At 57.4% G+C, this 19942-nt stretch overlaps 2 protein-coding genes across 2 annotated transcripts; both read right to left on the bottom strand.

Annotated features, from left to right (window-relative positions):
* Positions 1-680: 680 nt before the first annotated feature.
* On the bottom strand, positions 681-7645 carry LGALS4 (galectin 4). Its single transcript, XM_075536655.1, has 10 exons — positions 7601-7645; positions 7311-7399; positions 5873-6077; positions 4761-4895; positions 2084-2119; positions 1928-1966; positions 1739-1768; positions 1381-1469; positions 1083-1248; positions 681-844 (listed from the first exon to the last, which is right to left on the bottom strand). The coding sequence occupies exons 1-10, from the start codon at positions 7643-7645 to the stop codon at positions 698-700; spliced, it is 981 nt and encodes a 326-aa protein (XP_075392770.1). The 3' UTR covers positions 681-697.
* Positions 7646-9540: 1895 nt separating this feature from the next.
* Positions 9541-19232, bottom strand: ECH1 (enoyl-CoA hydratase 1). Its single transcript, XM_075537170.1, has 10 exons — positions 19131-19232; positions 18612-18813; positions 18382-18470; positions 11444-11568; positions 11318-11366; positions 11117-11181; positions 10650-10720; positions 10502-10573; positions 9923-10073; positions 9541-9824 (listed from the first exon to the last, which is right to left on the bottom strand). The coding sequence occupies exons 1-10, from the start codon at positions 19183-19185 to the stop codon at positions 9720-9722; spliced, it is 984 nt and encodes a 327-aa protein (XP_075393285.1). The 5' UTR covers positions 19186-19232; the 3' UTR covers positions 9541-9719.
* Between the last annotated feature and the right edge of the window lie 710 nt (positions 19233-19942).

Genomic DNA, 19942 nt, shown 5'->3' with positions numbered 1-19942 from the left:
GCCATGAGTTACAATCAGCTAGAGGGGTCGGTGAGACAATAAACAGAAGGACGAAGGAGTGAACAGATGGACAAAAAGACATGGGTAGAGGTGAATTCTAGTTTTGTCATTTACGAGCTGCGTGTTTGAACCGTGTGTGTGTGTGTGTGTGTGTGTGTGTGTGTGCACTTTGTGCCTGTTTCCTCACCTACTGCACATGGTGGTCATAATGATTCACATGCCCCTGGCACTGGTACAAGGAATAGATGAGTTGATTCAAGCAATGACCTAAGACTGCGGTTCTCAACCTATGGGTCACAACCCCTTTGGGGTCGAACGACCCTTTCATGGGGGCCCTCCGATTCACAGCATTAGCAAAATGACAGTGATGAAGTAGCAACGAAAATAATTTTATGGTTTTGGGGGGTCTCCACCACATGAGGAACTGTATGAAAGGGTCGCGGCTCAAGGGAGGTTGCGAAGCACTGCCCTAAGGTCACTGCCCTAAGGTCACTGCCTGGCACGTAACTAGATCCACGATAAAAGAAAGGCGGTGGATGGACGATACCTGGATGGATGGACCGGCACCGAGCGGTAGGAAGGAGATGGCAGGGCCACAGACACTCAGGAGACACCCTCCGACACTTTATTGAGGGCGGGGAGGGGATCCGAGGACAGCCTTCACTCTGCAGCCCTGAGGGCGCAGCCCGGGGCTGGGTCAGATCTGGACATAGGACAGGGTGACGTCACCCTTGATCTCCAGCATGTCCACCCTCTCGAAGGCTGTGAAGCGATGGGAGAAGTCGAAGAGGTGCTGGCCATTGGCAAAGACCTTGAAGCGATCCGTGCCGCATCGGATGGACAGCTGCCGGGAGAAGGCGGACATGAAGCCAGGACCCGGACAGAGACGTGGGGACAGGGGCAGGGCAGGGGTGGGGACGGAGACATGGGGCAGGGCCGAGGTGGGACAGGGGTGGGGCGGGGTCAGGGGCGGGACCAGGGCAGGGGCGGGGCAGGGTGGGGCAGGGGGCGGGGTCAGGGCGGAGACATGGGTGGGGGCAGGGGCGGGCGTAAGGGCAGGCAGGTAGGAAGCTGTCACTCACATCAAAGAAATGTCCAGTACGAAAGGGGTTGTGGGCCACATTCCTCTCCTCAGCCCCCCAGGAGCCGTTCAAATGGCTATTGCGGACCACCACGCCCTCCTTCATGCGAGGGTTAATGTGCAAAGCCACGTCCCCGGAGGCTCCCACTTTGAAGTTGATGGCAAAACTAAAGGCGAGAGGTAGGTGGGGTCAGGCAGAGCTCCCTGGCGCCCCAAGGGAGGGGGAGACTGGGGCCTGGACTCCTGGCTCTGAGGCGGGGCGACGCTGGACATCCCCCACCTGGACCGGGGTCCTGTACCTGTTGGCGGAGGCGGGAACAAAGCCCGTGATGATGATGGTTCTCCGGACCGTAAGTCCTCCTTGCAGTCTCCCCACAAATGGCACCGGCTGTTGGCAGAAGACATGTGGTCTCATCCTCCCAGGTCCTCAGGAGCCAGACCCAGGGGGGTTGGAGGAATAGTCTCAAGGCTCCTGGAAAGTATCCCCAATCTCTGCCCCTCCCACGCTCTAGCCTCTCCTACTTCCTGCCTCACAAGTCCGTTGGTCCCTCTCCGGCCACATGTCTGACTCGCCCGGAGATCCCCAGGGATCAGGATCCCTCCCTTACCACCACCACCACCACCACCGAACCCTCAGCCCTGCGGGGGGCACTGTACCGGGTTGAAGGTTGGGGGTCCCTCCATGGTCTGTGAAGTGAAGAACAGCTGTCATTCCATGATCTGCAATAACGACTGAGAGCACACCAACTACGCGGGGGGGGGGGGAGCACCCCTGACCCAGCCAAGCCCTCCCCCCTCCCAATGACCACCACCCCTGCCATTTACCCACACCACCCGCCCACTCACAGGCAGGCTATTCAGTGGTGGCTGGCTCTGTACCGGACCCTACACGTGGGGACAGAAGGCAGGAATGATGAGGGGACCCTGGAGTCCTGCAGCTGTCCCCAGACCTCCTCAGTACCCTCCTCCGGGAGGCACCACCACCCAGCAGCAGGTACTTACTGGGTATGCTGGGATCGCCATGGATCCATGGGGACCCTGCAAGAGAAGACGGTGATGAGGGGGTACGTAAACTGAAGACTGAAAGGTGCTGAGAATATTTCATCCAACTCCTTTAGTACCATGCCAGACAGATGCCATTCTCTGTGCCGTCCTATCACGTGTCCCACCCTCAACAGCCTTTCCACACGTGGAACCAAGCAGCCCAGTCAGGTGGGCGCCCTCTCTCTGTCCACTGGTCTAGGTTGTTCTCTGAGTCTCTCTCTCTGGCATTGCCTCTGAGTCTCCCTCGCCCACAGCTTTTCCCTGGTGGTTTTCTTTGACTCAATCTCTCTTTTGTTGTCTCCAATTTTCAGTGAACTTGGTGTGGTCCACTCAGTGAACTTGGTGTGGTCCGCTCAGTAGACTTGGTGTGGTCCATTCAGTGAACTTGGTGTGGTCCACTCAGTGAACTTGGTGTGGTCCACTCAGTGAACTTGGTGTGGTCCTTGCCATTAACCCGTGTGCTCCATGGGCGGGATGTGTTTGCCTCTGAGCTGGAACTGCCTCTACACAGCCATCCGCTCAGCCAGCACGGCCCTGCTGGAACCGCGCCGTAGGCATGACTGCTGATGAATGCATTCTTCATCATCTCCCCACATCCCCCGGATTTTCTTTGATTGCTTTTGATTCACTATCTCTGCCTCTCCAGGAATCAGTTTAGCGCCCTTCCTTGTGGCCCAGGAGCGGTGCATGATGGGACCTATCTGACCCTGGGACCCTGAGCGGTGCTTTACCAGAGGCTGGTGTGGATATGGCGTCAAAAACAACATCAGGGAGCCTTGTTTCACGAGCCCAACACCCAGAGGCCCAGGAGAAGTCCCCCACATCCAGCCTCAGGCCGGTCCTTCTTGTTGCCCCTGCTCACATGAACTGTGCGGATGTTGGGGGGCTGCTCTTCCTGTTGGCAGCGGGGTCACAGGGCAGACTTCCGCTGCCTGTGATGGGGCTTGCTCCTGCCGCCTGTCTCCTGGCACTTTTGACAACGGTCCCGGGAGATGCCCTTCGCTTGGCGCTGGCTGGAAAGAGCTGGTTTGTGCCTTGACTTTCCAATTTTGAGCCCGTCACCTTGAGGACCCTTTACTTTACACCTCACCTCTGTAGAAATCCCGAGGAAGCCTGATAAGAAAACGTACAGCCGCAAGCCCTTGTGAAAGAAGGCACTGCCAACGTTTCTCCACCAGAGCAGCAAAAGGAATCCGTGCGGTCTTCGACCTGTCTGGGATTGATCCCGCGTTCTGCCACTTAGAAGCTCGTGGCCCTGGGCACATGATGGAGGCCCTCGGTGCCTCTCATTTCACGTCCCAACACGTGCTGATGACGGTCCCAGTCCTCTCCCTTTGGGTCTCTGGTATCGGTCTATTGCCGCGGGAAATCCCCCCACCCACCCCACCCCATCCAAGGGGGTTCTGGATTCAAAGGGTGGAACCCAGATGGCCAGTTGGAGGAGTTGGTGTGTGTAAAGCCAACACCCAGGAGGTCTGTGTGTCACGTTGACCCCTCTCACCCAACTCTCAAAACACAATTTACTGCCATTGGGTTGAACCCAAATAGGAGCAACCCCTGCAGGGCAGGTCAGCACCGCTCCCGGAAGTTCTGAGACTCAAACTCTTTACAGGAGGCAGCTGGTGGTTTCAAACTGCTGACCTTGCAGTGAACAGCCCAGCATGTAACCCCTGTGTTACCAGGGATCCCGGATCTACCAGGTTCTTTTCCATCTTTTGAAGCTTCATCACGTGTCTCTAGCGTGCTGAGCAAAATACTGTGGCTTGCTTATTTCATGAGCTACAATGTGGTTTATCAACTAAATATCAGGTCACTGAGGGTTAGCCTACTGTTGAGTGTCACTGAGAACTTGCCTTGTGTCTGTCCGTTCTACCTGAGGATGCCTGCTGTCTGAGCTTCAAGGCTTTAAAACAGTGCTGCCGTGGATCTCCACTGTGTGTGTGTGTGTGTGTGTGTGTGTGTGTGTGTGTGTGTGAGAGAGAGAGAGAGAGAGAGAGAGAGAGAGAGAGAGTCGGTGGCGATGTGTGCATTATTACGCAGCATGGCGTTTCTGTACCATGAGGCATGTGTTTGTCCGGCTTTCCCAGACACGGGCAAGGTCTTTTTCAAAGTGGTCGTGCCAGTTAGCCTTCCCAGCAGCATGGACGTGCATGAGACGTTTCCTTGTCTCGTGTGACCGGCACTTGGAAATGTACAGTTTTCCCATCGTAGTTCTTCTGTTGGGTCTGTAGTGTTGTCTCCTTGTTCTTTTCACTGCCTTTCCCAAATGACTAATGACATTGATTAGTTCCTCCTAAGGTTGCTCTTTCCTTCTCACTTTCTGACTCAGAGGACACACCTTCTCTTTTTCAGTCAACCCTGGTGACTCTAAGGGTAGGTCAGGGGACTTCTTTGTACCCCAAACTTCCGCATAGCCTTCATGCTAGTCCTTACTCCTCGGTCTGTGCATCCCCCATCCGAACCCTGACGACTTACATACAGTCCTCCTCCTCCTCCTGACTATTTATAACCAGAGTCTCATCTGGCTTCCCCTTGTTGTCTCAGCATCAGCCAACAACGGGGTTCACATAGGACACATGCTCGGGAAGTAAACGGAATGTGATAAGGACTTAAAGAGGGAGGAGACACCACACACCTGCTGTGGGGCAGGCTGGCCGCCAATGAAGTTGATGGATTGAAGCTGCACGTCTCCATCCACTTCCAGGTGAGTGACCATCTGGAGGGGGATCCGGTGGCCATACTCATAGAAGGGATTTCCGTTTACCACCACCTGGAAGGCAAAGACGAGTGTCCACACCCATGACTGCTGGAGGAGAGAAACGGGAATCAAAGAGCAGGGATCTCACAGTACAAGTTGGGGTCAAAAGTCCAGGGGCCATGAGAGACAGGGCTCCAGAGTCAGGTTCCTGAGAGTGCATGGGCGAGAAGTCAAGCAGGGCTCAAGTCAGCCCACAGACTGGAGAACGAGAAAGAATAGAGGATTTGGTCTCGGAGTGGAGATTGATAGCGGACTAGGTCTGAGTCCTAGCTCTGTCTCGCTGCCCAGTCCTAGCTGTGGGACCTGAGCTGAGTCACTCTCCCTCTCTGAGTCTTGTTTCCTCATCTGTACCACGAGTGCTCATTCATCCCTGGGATTACAGAGGACCACGCCAAAAACACTGTCGAAATCCTGTGAGGGCCTGGGCCCTGTTACCATCGCTCAGCATACTAACCTTCATCATTTCCATTCCTAGTGCTAACCAGAGGGTGGGGGGGGGGCTGTCCGAGGGCTGAACGTTCTACATCACCGGAGCCTCTCAGTAACTCTCTGCGGGCGCGTTCCCGTTGTCTAATACAATGGAGACTCCAGACACTGAGAGGACCCACTCACGATCACACGTCAAGCGTGGTGAAGCCCAGATGTGACCCTTGACACGTCTGACATCAAACCCTGGGGCTGGCTTTGCGCGGTGAGATCAGAAATCTGGTGCCCAAAGATGGTAAGTCAAGGGTGGTGCTCCGACCCCGTCATCCCCCAGCCCTAGGCGATTTTTCTCTGGGAGCAGGGCGGGGGCAGTCAGGAGGGTGTCCACTGTAGCTGAAGCTATGGGAAACGGGGGGTGAGGCAGGGAGGGTGGGGTGGGAGGACTGGGAGAGGACGGACATTAGTCATCAGGAGCCACGGACCATGTGTGCACAGACCAGCATGGAGGTTTCCCCCACAAACTGATGAGGGAGGGGGCAGTGCTCTTCGCCCTCCCCTCTCACCTTGTAGTGCTCAGCCATGACCATGAACACCAGCTCAAAGGGGTCGCCCTTGCTGAAGGGCATGCTCCTTTTCTTCTCCTCGCTGCCCCACTGGTTGTCCTGTTTCGTGTTGAACACCACCTTGTCCCAGCCGTCAAAGCGGGGGTTGAAGTGTAAGGCGATGTCCTGTCCTGAGCCCTGTCCCACCACGAAGTTCACGAAAAACCTGGAGGCGAGACAAGGGGGAGGGGGGCTCATCCCTGCTCCCCAGGAGCCCCCACCCCACCCTAGCTTGGAGGATCCCATCTTGGTTCCCTGACCCGAGGTGGGGAGAGTTTGAGGTCCTCAACGCCATCTCTTAGTGTCCTGCTTCCTTCCAGACCCCACCTCCTCCTGCCCCCTCCTCCACCACCACCCTCCAACTTCTCTCAATACCAAGTACTCCACCCAGCATTGCCCAGGGCCCAGGCACTGTCCCCAAACCCTTGGCATCTGCCAGCTCCTTTCAGGTCTCCCAGCTCCCTCCCCAGTTCCCCCACCCCCCACCCCCATCATTCCCTCCAAGCAGCCTGTGTCATAGCCTTCCTGCACCTCCAGGCACCACCTGATCTGCATCCCAACTTCCCTATCCTCATCTTCCACCCCTAGTCCCTCATTCACTGTTCCCGCTGGACCTCCCTCAAAATCAGCCACCTCCAGGCTGTTCCACAGGCCCCGACTGCTCCCTCTGCTTGGACTACTTTTATCTCCGGACACCCCCCCCTCTGCCCCCAAGCCTCACCTGCGTCAGGACTGTGCTGAAATGTCCCCTTCTGGAACACTCCATCTAAGGACACACTATCCCCCTCCCCATGGGCATACTTTCCCCACCTGCCATATTACCCCTCTAGTATATTGATCTTTTGTTACCCCTACTGGCATACAGAGTCTACAGGGGTGGTGGTCTTGGCCTGTCCTGCTTATGATTCTCCCAGCACCGCTCCCCCGCCCACCCCTGCCTGCCCTGGCACAGGAGTGGCCAAGCCATTGGACCCCGGATACACCTGGGTCTCCATGTACGGGCATGGCCCAAGGCACCCACCATCTCACACATGTAGTCCCCACAGCCCGAGAGGGAGTGCAAATGTCCTGGGGCAGCACCCGGGGAGGGGGACCCATGCGGTCACATGGCTGTCCTCAGTTCCAGTCCCACCTCCCAGCTCTAGGCTGGCTCTCAGGAGAGCTGGACACTTCCTCCTGAGCCCTCCCGGGCTCCAGGGTCCCTCTCCTGATCGAACCTCCCAGTCCTGGGTTCGTAGCCCCAGCCTGGTCTTTGGCCATCCATTGAGGACCCAGGCACGTTCCATCACTTGCACGACAGGGTCCCTGCCCCCACGAGGGTGGAGAAGAGACAAAAAAGACCTTGGGCCCCGGGGTTCAGAAACTACCCCCATCAGAGCCTAGCCTGGGCACGTCTTACCTCTTCATGTGCTCGTTAGCCACTCCTTGGATGTAAATGGACATCCCCACGCAGAGGCCCCCCGGGATGGGCTGGTGGTAGGGCAGAGTCTGTGGAAGGGGGACAAATGAGGGACCCTGGAGGCCATCTGCTCAGGGCAGCCCTTCCCCCTCAGAGGGAAGGGAAAACAAAGGGGGTGGGCTTGTCGGAGAAGAGGCCAGGAGTCAGAGGAGGACATGATTGGGCGCAGGCTCGGTGGGGAGTGGATCAGGTAGATCCCGGGTGAGGAGGGGTCTGGGCTGACAGCTCACCGGGTTGAAGGTGGGCCGGTAGCCAGGTGCAGGCATAAAGGCCATCTTGAGAGACGAGGCTGATGGTGTGTCTTGTGAGAAGAGCGTGAGAAGTAGAGACAGGTGACATGTGGAAGGTGGCTCTTATAGCCGGGGACCAGGGAGTGGCTGACAGGGCAAAGTCTAAGGAGATCTCAGCTCCCCTCTTCTCCCAGGGTAACCCAAGCCGGCTTCTCTTATCAGCCTGTCCAGTGGATATCATTAGCCAGCGCCTAAACCACCTGGGTCAGAGCTCGGCTCAGAGTCCTCCAAGCCCCTCCCTGACCCTTCTGCACAGAGGAAGTGAACCTGAACTTTGACCCTGGTTTCTTATCAGAGCCTCATAAAGCCCTGGCCAGGCCTTTGTTGGCAGAGGAAGGGTGGCACCCTGAAGGCTGGGCAGGGCTGCAGAATAGGTGAAAGTGGAGGAGGCCGGAACCGGATGGCCCGGAGGTGTCGGCACACTGAAGGGGACCCCGTGGGTGCCCCACATACCTCTGCTGTGTTCATGGCACTGTGTGTCCAGGAGCTTCAAGGGAGCCCGGGCTGTGTGTGGGTTTCCCGTCAGGCTGCTAACCACCAAGCCCCAGTTTGGACTGACCAGCTGCTCCGTGGGGAGAAGCAGCCTGGTGGTCCCAGCGAGATTTACAGCCTGCAAACCCGGGGCAGCGCTGCTCGGCTGGCCCGATAGGATCGCCATCTCAGTGGTCATGGGCTTTGAGATCAGGGCTGAGGCTCGGGGTTCAAATCCTGCCTGGCTGGGGATCTTCAGGTTAAGTGTCTTAACTTGCCTGTTTGCGAATCCACTGTCCAGTGGGGATACTACCGGTATGAGCCTACTAGGGTCACTGTAGAAACTAGGGGGTGGTTACCTAGTTTCAAGTCAACTTGAAGACACATAAGAGAGTAGGGGTGGACTCTAGCCTGTCAATCAGGTGACAGGTGCCGGATGGTGCTTCCTTGTGGGCGTGGCTTCCTCATGAGGGCCCTCACCCTAGGAAGCCCCCATCCCTACCCCCACCATATGCTTCACCTTCCTTCTGGCAGACCTAGTGGCTGCCAGAGCCCTGGAGATGCATCCGGATCCACGGGTCTTTGCACCACCGGGCCGGTGATGTTCCTGCATTCTGCATCATTGCACGTGGCTGTGTGAGACTGAACTTGAGTTGGACTGGGCTGGGATGCTTTCCTGATCTACAACTACTTCTTGAGAGCAGGCTCTCTCTCACACATCTCGGAGTGTCTCCGGATTTGTTTCTCTAGTCCGCCTGGCCTAACAAAGTCCTCAGAGCAGGACAGGCAGGAGAGAGGACACTGAACTCAGGCTGTGCCCTTGTCTTCAAGGTATCCCTGAGAGTCAGGGTTCTCAGACATCAACCCAAAGCCTGGTGCCCCCACCTGCCCAAGGGGTCTTGGGGGAGCAGACTGCTTCTGTAAACTGACAGCCAGGGAAATGCTTTGGGGCAGTCCACCTCTGCACACGTGGGGTGGCCACGGTCAGCATTGACCGGCCCTCAGCTTGGGGCTCCTGTCCACATGCCCGCACACAAACCAGGCAGGTTGGCTGCATGGGTGGTGCAGGAAGACTGGTGCCCTGCGAGATGAGACAACTGGCCCCTGACTGGGCAGCCAGGAGCCCCGCCTATCACCAAACCCCAAGGACACTCCCTGCTGCCCCAGATGCCGCCCTGCTGTACAACAGGAGGATGCTGGCATGGCGAATGTCACCCCCATCGGACCGGCAGGGGACTCTCTGCAGCCTCCCAGTCCCACTTGCTCAAAGACCCTCACCTGCCCACCCGAGGTCCTGATGGGCATCACCAGCCGCGCACCCATTCCACCCGTCAGATGGCTGGCCCCCAGCTTTCTGCAGAAGGGTGACCACTAGAGGCGCTCTGGGCGCATCTCACTCACATCTCTGTGCCCAAGAAGGCCACCGGGTTCTTGAAATGATTTTATTGTTCACAGGGCCATGATAAGGTCAGGGGACACAAACCCGGGTTTGTTCTAGACTGGAAGTTCTAGACTGGAAGACTGGGTGGGAAGGTGCCCAGAAGGGCAGGCCGGGTCCCGGCTGCCTGGCCAGCCAGCCTGTGGTCTCTCAGAGCTTGGAGAAGGGGATGTCCTTTAGCTCTTTTTTCTCCATGGCGGCCTGGACAGACTTGATGATGTCCTCTGTCTGCAGCATGCTCATGTTCCAGGAGCTCTGCGAGCAGGGCGGGAAGATCAAAGGGGGGGCCAATGGCAAGTAGGAGGGGGCCAGCCGCCCACCATCAGAGGGGCAGGTTGGGAGGGGCCACTCACAATGAAATTGAGGCTCTCGGGCACCGAGTGGCTCTGAGAGTAGACCAGGTTGACCTTGGTGCTCTGCACGGCCACCGGGCTCTTGCTGGCGATCTCCGCCGCGAGGGAAAAGGCGGCTTCCATCAGGGCCTCCTTGTTTGGGAACACCCGGCTGTGGAGGCAAGCGCCGTGGGGACCAGGGACCTGGGAGGGGGGCTTCTCCCCTCTTAGGCCCTCCCTCTGGTTCCCCAGACTACTGAGGAAGTGGCCGAACAGACGGCGATGTCTCACATCAACACGGGCCATCACAGAAGGGTCCACACATCAAAACCAAACCCCTGCCATCGAGTCTGCGGGCTCATGGCGACCCCACAGGCCACAGCCTGACTGCCCCTGGGGAGTCTCGAGATGGTAGCCCATCACGGGAACAGAGACTCAGAGCAGCTAGTGGTCTTGAACGGCTGACCGTGCGGATTGCAGTCCAGACTCCCAAGATAAAGGAAAGGCCGCTCAGAGAAAGCCAGGGACAACTCCAAAGGTCCCCCTCCATCCCCCCGTGCCCACCCTGCCGCCATTGTGCGCTGCTGGCCTTGACCCTACCTGACCAGCCCGCTGCTCAGGGACTCGTCAGCCAGCATCTTGCGGGCAGTGAAGGCCAGCTCGTTGACCAAGCTGCAAGAGGCCACAAGTGTCAAAAGATGCTGGGGTTTGGGGTCTGGGAAGCCCCCGTGGCGCCCTCCTCGCTCACCTCTGGCTCCCGATGACTCGGGGCAGTCTCTGCAGTGTGCCCACATCAGCTGCTAGACCAATGTCCACCTCCTGGAGCAGGGGAGCCATTTCTGTCCTCGTTGCTCAGGTCTTCTGTGCCCCTCCTACCCCACCCCAGCCCGGGAAGAGGTAGGGAAGTTCCCTAACCCCATTCCACTTCATCAACACACCTGGCTCAGCCTGGCCCTGAAGTTTGGCAGAGAGCACCCTCCATGCCCCTCTGCCCTTTGGATTCTTGGGGGTCAGCCACGCCTAGATGTCCATGGGTAGCCCTCCAGGTCTGACGCCATCAGCACTCGCTAGCCCCCTCCCACTCCCTCTGAGACGGCCTCCTGAGTCTTACTTCTGACAGTTCATCATTGCTAACTTCCCAGGGGCTCCAGGGATCCTCTAGGCCGTCCTGCCCAGACTGAAGTGGCAGCGTCAAGGGGACGGAAGGCGGCTCACCTTCACCTGGAAGAAGGCATCCTGGGTGCAGTAGCGGATGTCACAAGCGGTGATGAGGTCCACACCTGGGAGGGAAGGGCCGGGGACACTCAACAACCACAACCACAGGGCCAGCCCTTCCACTGGCTGCATCCTGGGGACCCACCTGAGGCTGGAGGTCCTGGGGCGAGGTGAGGGTGGGGGGAGGGGCAGCACACTCACCTCCACCGATGCAGGCCCCATGGATGGCTGCAATCACGGGCTTGGGACACTGGGAGGAAATGGAGCCAAGGGTCAGCGCTGGCCAGGAGACATGGGCAGCAGGAGCTCCCTCCCAGCTCCGGTCACCTTCTCAATGACACTGAATGTCTCCTGGTATCTGGTGATGAGGTCACGGAGGTACCAGCTGATGCGGGCTACGTCCTCCCCTTGTGGCTGCATGATGTCTGAAGCCATGTCCATGAGATCGATACCTGGTGGGGCAGTGTGCAGGACATTCCCTGAGCTGCTCAGGGCCCCATTCATTGCCCTAACTAGGGCTCGGAACCCAGCCACGGCTGGGCAGGTACCCCAAACCACTGCAAGGCAGCCCTTGGTGTCCCTTACCCGCAGGGAAGGAGGACAGAGACACAAAGGAATGGTTAGTGGGGACCGTCAGTCCAGTGACTAAATGACCACTTGAGCACCTGCCTCCACGCAGCGTGACCCGGAGACCAGAAGAGCTAGCTGGTGCCCGGCTCCATCCCCAACCGTTTAGACAGGGGTCTGGAAGGAGTGGAACAAACCCACAGACAAAGGCCGGCTCACTTGGATAGGGGGTGCTGGTGGAACCCCTTTGGTCTGAGAGTCCCTAGTGCCCTGCAGGTCTGGAAGTGAACTCACGGCCTCGGCTCAAAGCTGAGCCAAACCACAGACAAGCCTGGAAGGGGAGCAACAGCACTAACCTGACTTGACCCCTTGACATCACTGGGGCGGCCCGAACCCACCGACCACGTTCCCAAGGCAGGACAGGGTGGGAGAGGAGACAGCGCAGAAACAACATGCACGCACACGGGCACACACAAACTTGCACAGCACAACACAGAGGATGCACTTCCTTGCCTGGAAACCCAACCTGCCCCAGCAACCAGCCCCCAATGCACACTGACAAAGCTAAAAGAAAAGGCCCCGCTGGAGGCTCTGTTGGAAACAATAGCTTTTGCTACTTTTATTTCCTGAGGTTTCTGATTCTGTAGAGCCCGGCCCCCACCCAAAGAGAGCAACCACCTTTATCAAGGGATGGGATGTGGGTGTCACAGAGGCCAGTGGATCTCTGGGGACAGGGCCTCCAAGGGGAGGATGCAGGGACACGCTGATGATAAGGGTTCTGGACTGTGGGGTTATAAAGGGACTTTTTCCAGCTATGTCTCCCCCAAAGACATGCCAAACATTAGGGGCTCTTTGCCAGCATGAGGGGGGAGATCAGCTTAGCCATCCTCCCTGAAGGCAGTCAGTCCCTAGACTAAGGTAGGCCCTCTTCCTGCTGTTAAGGACAAGGGGTTACTTCTCCCTGAAGGCTTGCGACCATTAGCTTGGCTCCTCCAGTAGGTGGGGTTCACACCCTACTGATCATGGTTCCTATGGAGATCCAGAGAACAGGTCAAACTGGCTCAGTGACATCCAGTTAGGCTGCCATCCTGAATCTAGGATCCGTCCATCTTGTCACATGTATATTCCCAATCCCTCCTCTTCCTAGTGTGTGTATGTCCCGAGATTTCCCCCCTCATTGCTGTATAACCTAGTACAACCTCTTCCTGTGACGTATCTTTTTACCTGTAATTAGGGGGCTTGCACGCCCTCCCAAAAGTATATAGTCCTGGGTTAGCCATAACGAGCTCTCTTGGCCTTGTCAGTTACTCTCCTCTCCCAACCTCACTCCCCTGTTCCCTTTCCCCCTGTCCCTCTCTCCACGTGGACCACCAAGGAGGGCTGGGGTGAGTATTGCTGCCATGAAATGTGTCCGACTCCATTATTTCAATCTCTCTTTAGTCTCTCATGCTCCCTAGGACTTTAGTATAATCTTTATATATCCCAACCGTACAACTGGCCCTATTGAACCCGTGATTAGTGGGGGGGCTGGTACCCCCTCCAACCACACTGAAGGTCACTGGGAGGGGGCAGCTGAGAAGGATGCACTGCCAACAGCTGACCCAGTCAGCTCCTTTGACCCTCACCAGCCCGACGTGGGCGGTCGCGTAATGGACTCCAGCTCACAGCACGTGGCTTTCCAGTTGTCGACTCGAGATTCTCAACCCAGCCGGGACCGACGGGGCTGGCTCCAGAGGCAGAGCTGATGGCAGGAACCTCGGGTCGGGGTTTACGAGATGGGCGTGGGAACTCAAAGAAGCCATTTGTCCCAACTTCAGAACCCGTCCCCAGTCTAGCCGTTCCTCTGTGCCCACGCCCCACCCTGTCTCCCGGTGTTCCTATTTCCTCATCCCCCCAAACCGCCCCAACGGGCCCTGCCATTAAGTCAATCCCAACTCATAGCTCCCCTATAGGGCAAGGTAGAACTGCCCCTGTGGGTTTCCACAAATCTCCCGTAACTTGACGGGACAGAAAAGGCTGATGCTTTTCCCACATGGAGGAGGCTCATGGGTTCAAACTGCTGACTTTGGGGTTGGCAGCCCACCTCCACCCACCAGGGCTCCCTGATCACGTGGTTAGTCGTCAAGGTCAAGTGTGCTCTGCACAGCGGCAGCCTCAGGGAGAACAGAGCAGGATGCCGCCTGGTCCTGCCCCACGTCCACACCTGTCTGCTCCAGTCCACTGCAGCGTCCTGGCTGCCTTTGGAATGTCCCTTTCCTGGCTTGCTCACCCCAGTTCTTCTCGGTCAAGGTTCTGCTGTGATCTGTAGGGTGTCACGGGCTCGGTTTTGGAATGCGATCTCTGTTGAAACCTATCTACTGAGGGTGACTGAGTTGGCTGGTATGTGAAAGGTCAGTGGCAGTGGTATAACTTCTAGCACCACGGCAGGGCACCAGCTGCCTCAGCACCACCCCACCCCCAGCCCCAGGCAGGGGTGGGCAACCCACGCACTTAGGATAACAAGCTAAGTGCTCATCACCATGGCACCAGCTCCTATCCACTGCGGGCACTCTGCCCAGGGCTCTGTGCCCACTGCCTCAGCCGACAGCGGCCCTTCCCCCTGCAGGAGTCATAAGACCAAGCCTCTGACTGCATTCAGGCCATAGGTCACCACCTGACAGTCTTGGCCCAAGAGCAGCCCGCTGCTATCTCCTCCTTCTCCCACACAGTGCCCCTGCCTACCCTGGGCTCTGGGTCCCTGGCTTGGGGCCAGCCTCCTCTTCTAGGATGTGGGCTTGGAGAGGACAGGTGTCTTCCCACCTCCTGGGTCTCCAGCCCCTGAGACCACCTCCCCTGCCTCTCCAGGTGGGGGTGGGGGGACAGATGATAAAATAAATAAAGTTTTTGTTAGGGGGTGCTAAGTGGCAGAGTGGTGATCATGACTGGGTTGCTAACCCTGGGGTCAGCAGTACAGAGCCGCCAGGCACTCGACGTGAGGAAGAGGAGCCTTTCTGCTCCCGGGAAAGGCAATCCTTGTGGGAACCCCCGGCAGCAGTTAGGAGCCTGCCCTATAAGGTCACGCTGAGTCGGCATTAAGCATTGGGGAGTAGAATGAAGTGCTAAAGCAAGGGTGCTCAGTATGTCCATCGTGATCTACTAGTGGATCGCAAATGTAGTCTGGTGACGTAGTTATTGTGCCAACCTGGCCGATAAACACGTGGGGTTAATGGAAGGGCGGAGAGATAAATGGCTCCGTGAGCTGCGCCTTTCTAGTTCTCAGGTCTCTTGCTTTGTGATGGTTGGACCAGGATGCAGCTGCCTTAGCCAGTTCCCTGCTTCAGCTGGCAAGGCTCACTTCCTGCGAGACATCCCTGAGAAGCCACATGGACGTACCCTGATGCAGCCCTGGGTGCTGGAGCAGCCGTGTGGAGACACCTGCCAGCGCTGAGATGCTCACACCTTCACTGACTCGGCTTTCCTCCTGCAGTCGGCATTGTTGGGTTTGTTTTGTGAGATGGAGAACTTTGTGGATTGGTGTAGAACATATGGTTTAACACTGGACTTGTGGCCTTGGGCAGCACTGGGTTGGGATGTTTTCTTGATGTGCATTTAACCTTTATATAACACTCTCTTATATATGAGTTTCTGTGGATTTGTTTCCCTAAAGTACCCAGACTAACACATGTGAGTAGATCCCATGGCACTAAAAAAATAGACTTGCGCCTATCACTGATCCTGTCACTTAAGTGATATACAGCACAGCCAATCCGATGCAATGTGGGTGTCAAATGCATGACCAAACAACTGTGCTAAGTGCAGCTAAACTGATCAGCTAAGTTATTCCAATTTTTAGACCTTGTTTTTTTTCTCCTTATCGTAAGAAAGGGTATTAAAATGAGTGGGGGAGCAGACCAAGTAAGGGAACAAAAATGTATCACTTTCACAGCAATGGGAGCTTTTGACACTACAAGCCGACCCCGAAGTCCAGAGCGCAGGAACAGTTCTGGAAGTTACCGCAGAGGGAAAGTACCCAAACCTGAGAACACGTGCTCCCTCCTTGACTGCATGATTCGGCTCTACTGATTCATGAGTCAGCCTTTTGCCACATAAAGATCATGAAGTCCAAGCACCGTTCCGCCATGACTGATGATCACTTGGAAGTGTGCTTGAGGCCGGCTGTCAGCAGCTACTGTCCAGACTATGCATCCCAGGCTGATTCCATTCAGTGCAAGTCGTCAGAGTATACTCAGGTCATGCCAAAAAGAGGTACATCATGCGTTGTGTTGTGCAATATGGACTCATGCGGTTATGCAAGGTACATAAGCCTACACTGTACATATAAAGGATTCTCAATGCATGTATGAATACATGCAATAATAAAAAGATGGTTTGCATTTCTGTCGTTGGTAGATGACTTTGACTTGCTCATTTTATAAGTACCTCGCATGCTGTAAAAGTGTGAGCATCCTTGTGCTAAAGAGACTCACCCCTGTAGCTCAACAGCTGACAGGGAGATAAGGGGCGCAGTAACACCAGGGAGGGGCGCATCCCTGAGAATCACCTACCACATGTGAACAGAGAGTCAGGACGGGAGGAAGGAAACACGAAACACGTGAGGGGGTGGCAGTGCGGGAGGAGTGGAAGCTGAATGGAACATCGATGATCCACTTGAGCAACCTTCACCCACCTCCCCAAACCCCAACCCCAACCTCACTGCCAGAGTCTACGCCGACCCACAGATTGGCCCTATGGGACAGGGTGGGACTGCCCTTGTGGGTTTCTGAGACTGTCACTCTTTATGGGAATAGAAAGCCTTTTCTCCCGGGGAGCAACTGGTGTTTCGAACCGCTGATTGTGGAAGGCAGCCTAACCTGTAACCACCACACCACCAGGGCTCCCCAATTCTCACTCACACACACAAAAAGTAGCAGGAGGAAGGACAGGTAGCGTGCATGTGTGTGCGTGTGCGTGCAGAGAGATGACACTGCAGCTTGCAATAAGGTGGTCAGGACGCTCTCACTGAGCAGGTGACAGCTCAGTCAGGCCTGAAAGTGGAGGAGGTTGTCATGGGGGAACTTGGCCTCAGAGAGCTCCACCTATTCAGCACAGCAGGCGCAAAGGCCCTGGGGTGGGACCATCAGCCCAGAGCAGGTGAGCAGCAAGGAGAGTCAAGGGCAGAGAGGGGACAAGGGCAGGTTGGGTGGGGCTGTGAGCCATGAGGACGCTGGTGTTCACCCTCCAGGAGGAACAGCCACAGGAGGGCACTCAGGGGCGTAGGTCTTCAGGACACCGCCCCCTGCCAGGTGGAGCATCCCCGGATCCATCCTGCCAACAACTTGCCCAGCTGTGAGGCGGGCGGCCTCCCTTCCTTGGTGAGACCGGTAACAGTGTGGGAGGGTAAGGCTCTTGGTGGGGCAATGGTCAGCAGTGGAACTGCTAACGACCAGGTCAGCTGCTCCCGGGAGAAAGATGAGGCTTTCTACTCTCACGAAGAGGGGACAGTCTCAGAGACTCAGTGTTTTTTGGGAGGAATATTGGGGGCCCTGGGGGTGCCGTGGGTCGAGTAGTGGGCTCACAGGCCCAGTCTGGTCTTGGGAATGCTGTGGAACCGGGCCACTCTCTCCTGCAGGGTCACTGTGGGTTGCAGTCGACTCCAGGGAGGAAGTGAGTTTGGGAAAGTTACGTGTGTGTGCTTGCTACTACACAGCCAGGTTGCCATGGCTGATTTTCCCAGGTGAGTTCGTTTTCTGAGCTGGAGCTTCCTTCTCTGTAAAACGAGGTTCCAATCCTCCCAAGAGCTGGCCGGGCAGGGAGACCGAGAGTCGAAGAGATGGCGCTCCGCCTGCTGGTCCGGTGCTGGGCACGTGGTACCAGCACAAACTCCATTACCACGTGCTCAGCCCCCTGGCGTCCCTCGGTCCTCAGTGAGTCCACAGGTGCTGCTGAGGGACCTCCTCCCAGAGCAAGCCCAGCTGGGCACGCTGCAACACGTCCTCTCACCAGCTGTCCTGGTTTAGCCACCCTGCCTGGGCCTGTAAGAACTCGCTCACCAACCCAGAGACTGGCAGCCAGAGGCACCTTGGAAGAAGGGTTTGGGAAAGGGCATCGCTGTTGGAAGCCCCGTTGTCCCTGGGGCAGTCAGAAGAAAGGTCGCATCCTGGAAGACGCGCCCTGCTCGGACTAGAAGGTTCTGCTTTTTTTATACTTGGGGACCACTTCATGGTCAAGCAGTTGCTAAGTAGGAGGCCCTTGTGACAGTAAAACCCAGCAGGGCTGGGTCCCGAGGGAGGCCTTTGTTCTCCCAGGTGTCCCAAGGTCTCCCCCCTTGGATGGAGTACAGCCTCCTCACTCTGCTGTCGCCTCTTAATGGCAACTGCCAAGGCTTGTCCGCTGCTCTCCCACAGGTTTCCGCCTTGCACAGGCCCTGGCTCTCCTAGGTTCCGTGGCAGTCACAGACCCAGAGACCTCGGAAGGGCATCAAGTGCCTCATCCAAGGTCACGACCCCTGACTGGAAACCCAGACTTCAGAGCCCCAGCACCGTCACATCCGGTACGGCTGCCTTCCGTACTGGGACGCTTACATGAGAGCAGTCCTTTGGTAAGAAGGGGCACAAGTGGCCACGAGAAGCTACGGGCCACCCCTACTCCGGCAGCATGGCCCTGGTCCCGGGAGCAGGGGAGACCCGTGTGGGGGCTGATGGGAAAGAAGGCCCTGATACCTGACGTGAACATCTTTCCCGCACCAGAGATCACCACGGCGCGGCAGCTGCTGTCTCTGGCGATCTTGTTGAAGCACTCCACCATCTCCCTGGGTGGAAGTAAAAACAGGGTCGTGTGAGGGCTTAGAGGCCTCTACCCCAATGCCCATCGACCCTCTGCACGCACCCAGCCCTATCCAGTCCCTCAGCCACCGCCTCCAGGCAGGCCCCCGGGCTGTCCCCTCACAGACCTCCAGAAAGCCCTGTTCATGGCGTTCCTCTTCTCGGGTCGGTTGAGCTGCACGTGCAAGATGTGCCCCGGGACCGAAGTCACCTGCAGAGACTCATAGCTGTAGTCTGGGGGCGCTGCCTTGGCGGTCTTCTCCGTGGGTGCAGAGGAACTCAGGGGTCGGGGGCCAAGGCCCAGAAACGGCCGGTGGGGAGCCACAAGCCCTGCCCCGGAAAGGAGAGAGCGTGGAATGACGCAACCCTTGGATGGCTCTACGTGACCCAAGGTGGGGGGTCGCAGGTCCCCCAGAGGCTAGTGAACAAGGAGTCAGCATTGACTTGTTGGCAGCGACGTTGGCGCTGACCCTGAAATTAAGGGCGCGTCACCGGGGGTCTCGGTCAAGAGCCACCTCGCACCCTTGATCCTGGGACCACGCAGAAGGCAAGCCCACGGGAGTGGACACGCAAGCCACCGGTCACCTGCGCCCCTGCGGGCGCCGGGAACACGGCCCCTCCGCGCCGAGCGCCCGGGAGGGACTCACTTCGCACCAGCAGGGCCCGGAGCCCGCGGGAAACTTCTGCCAGGGCGGCCGCCATTGCGAGTGAGCGCGTCTCTCTCGGGAGCGAGGGGCGTGGCGTCGCCGAGGGGGCGGGGCCTGGAGGACGTCACGTTGCGTGAGGGCAACGACGCCGGGCCCGCCCCCGAGGACGCCCGCCTTTCCGCCGCCTCGACTGAGGGCAACCGGAAGTCGCTTTCCTCCTTCCGCCGCCGGGGGCGCTGCGGGAAAGCGCCACGCACAGAGCCTGGCGGGGAGTGCGGAAGAGCCCGGGAGCGCGCCCTTTCCCGGCGAAGACCACGTGGAGGCCGAGGTCACCCTCTGGCCGCAGCAGATCGCTGCATCAGGTTGGTGACAGGGGCGTTTGAGAACGGGGGCGATAAGGGTCCATAAACGTCCTCAGGCGGGCGTTGCCTCAGTGACCATCCGGCAGTGCACCTACAGATGTGCTGGACACGGTGGGTGAATGGATGGATGGATTGATTGGGATAAGAGGTGTAGGAGCCCCCAATAAAGTGATTTTTTAAAGATATGAAATCGAGATCATTAACAAAAATAGTAAAAATATTAGTACTGAAAAATAAAATTTCGGCGAGACTACGAGCCAGTCAGGGTGCGGTGTAGCCATGATGAATCATAGTTTTCCTCTAGTTCCTCAGTGCTTCCCCCCCCCCCCCCATGATGATCGCAGTTCTACGTGTAGACGGGAACTGGAAACACAGGGAACCCTTCAGGACCATTGGTGTGAGTGGAGATACTGGGAGGGTTGAGGGAGGGTGGGTTGGAAAGAAGGAGCC

Source organism: Tenrec ecaudatus, chromosome 18 (genome assembly GCF_050624435.1).
Source record: "Tenrec ecaudatus isolate mTenEca1 chromosome 18, mTenEca1.hap1, whole genome shotgun sequence".
NCBI lineage: Eukaryota > Metazoa > Chordata > Mammalia > Afrosoricida > Tenrecidae > Tenrec > Tenrec ecaudatus.
Note: the sequence above shows the minus strand (reverse complement) of the source record. Positions and strands in the feature narration are given on the sequence as shown.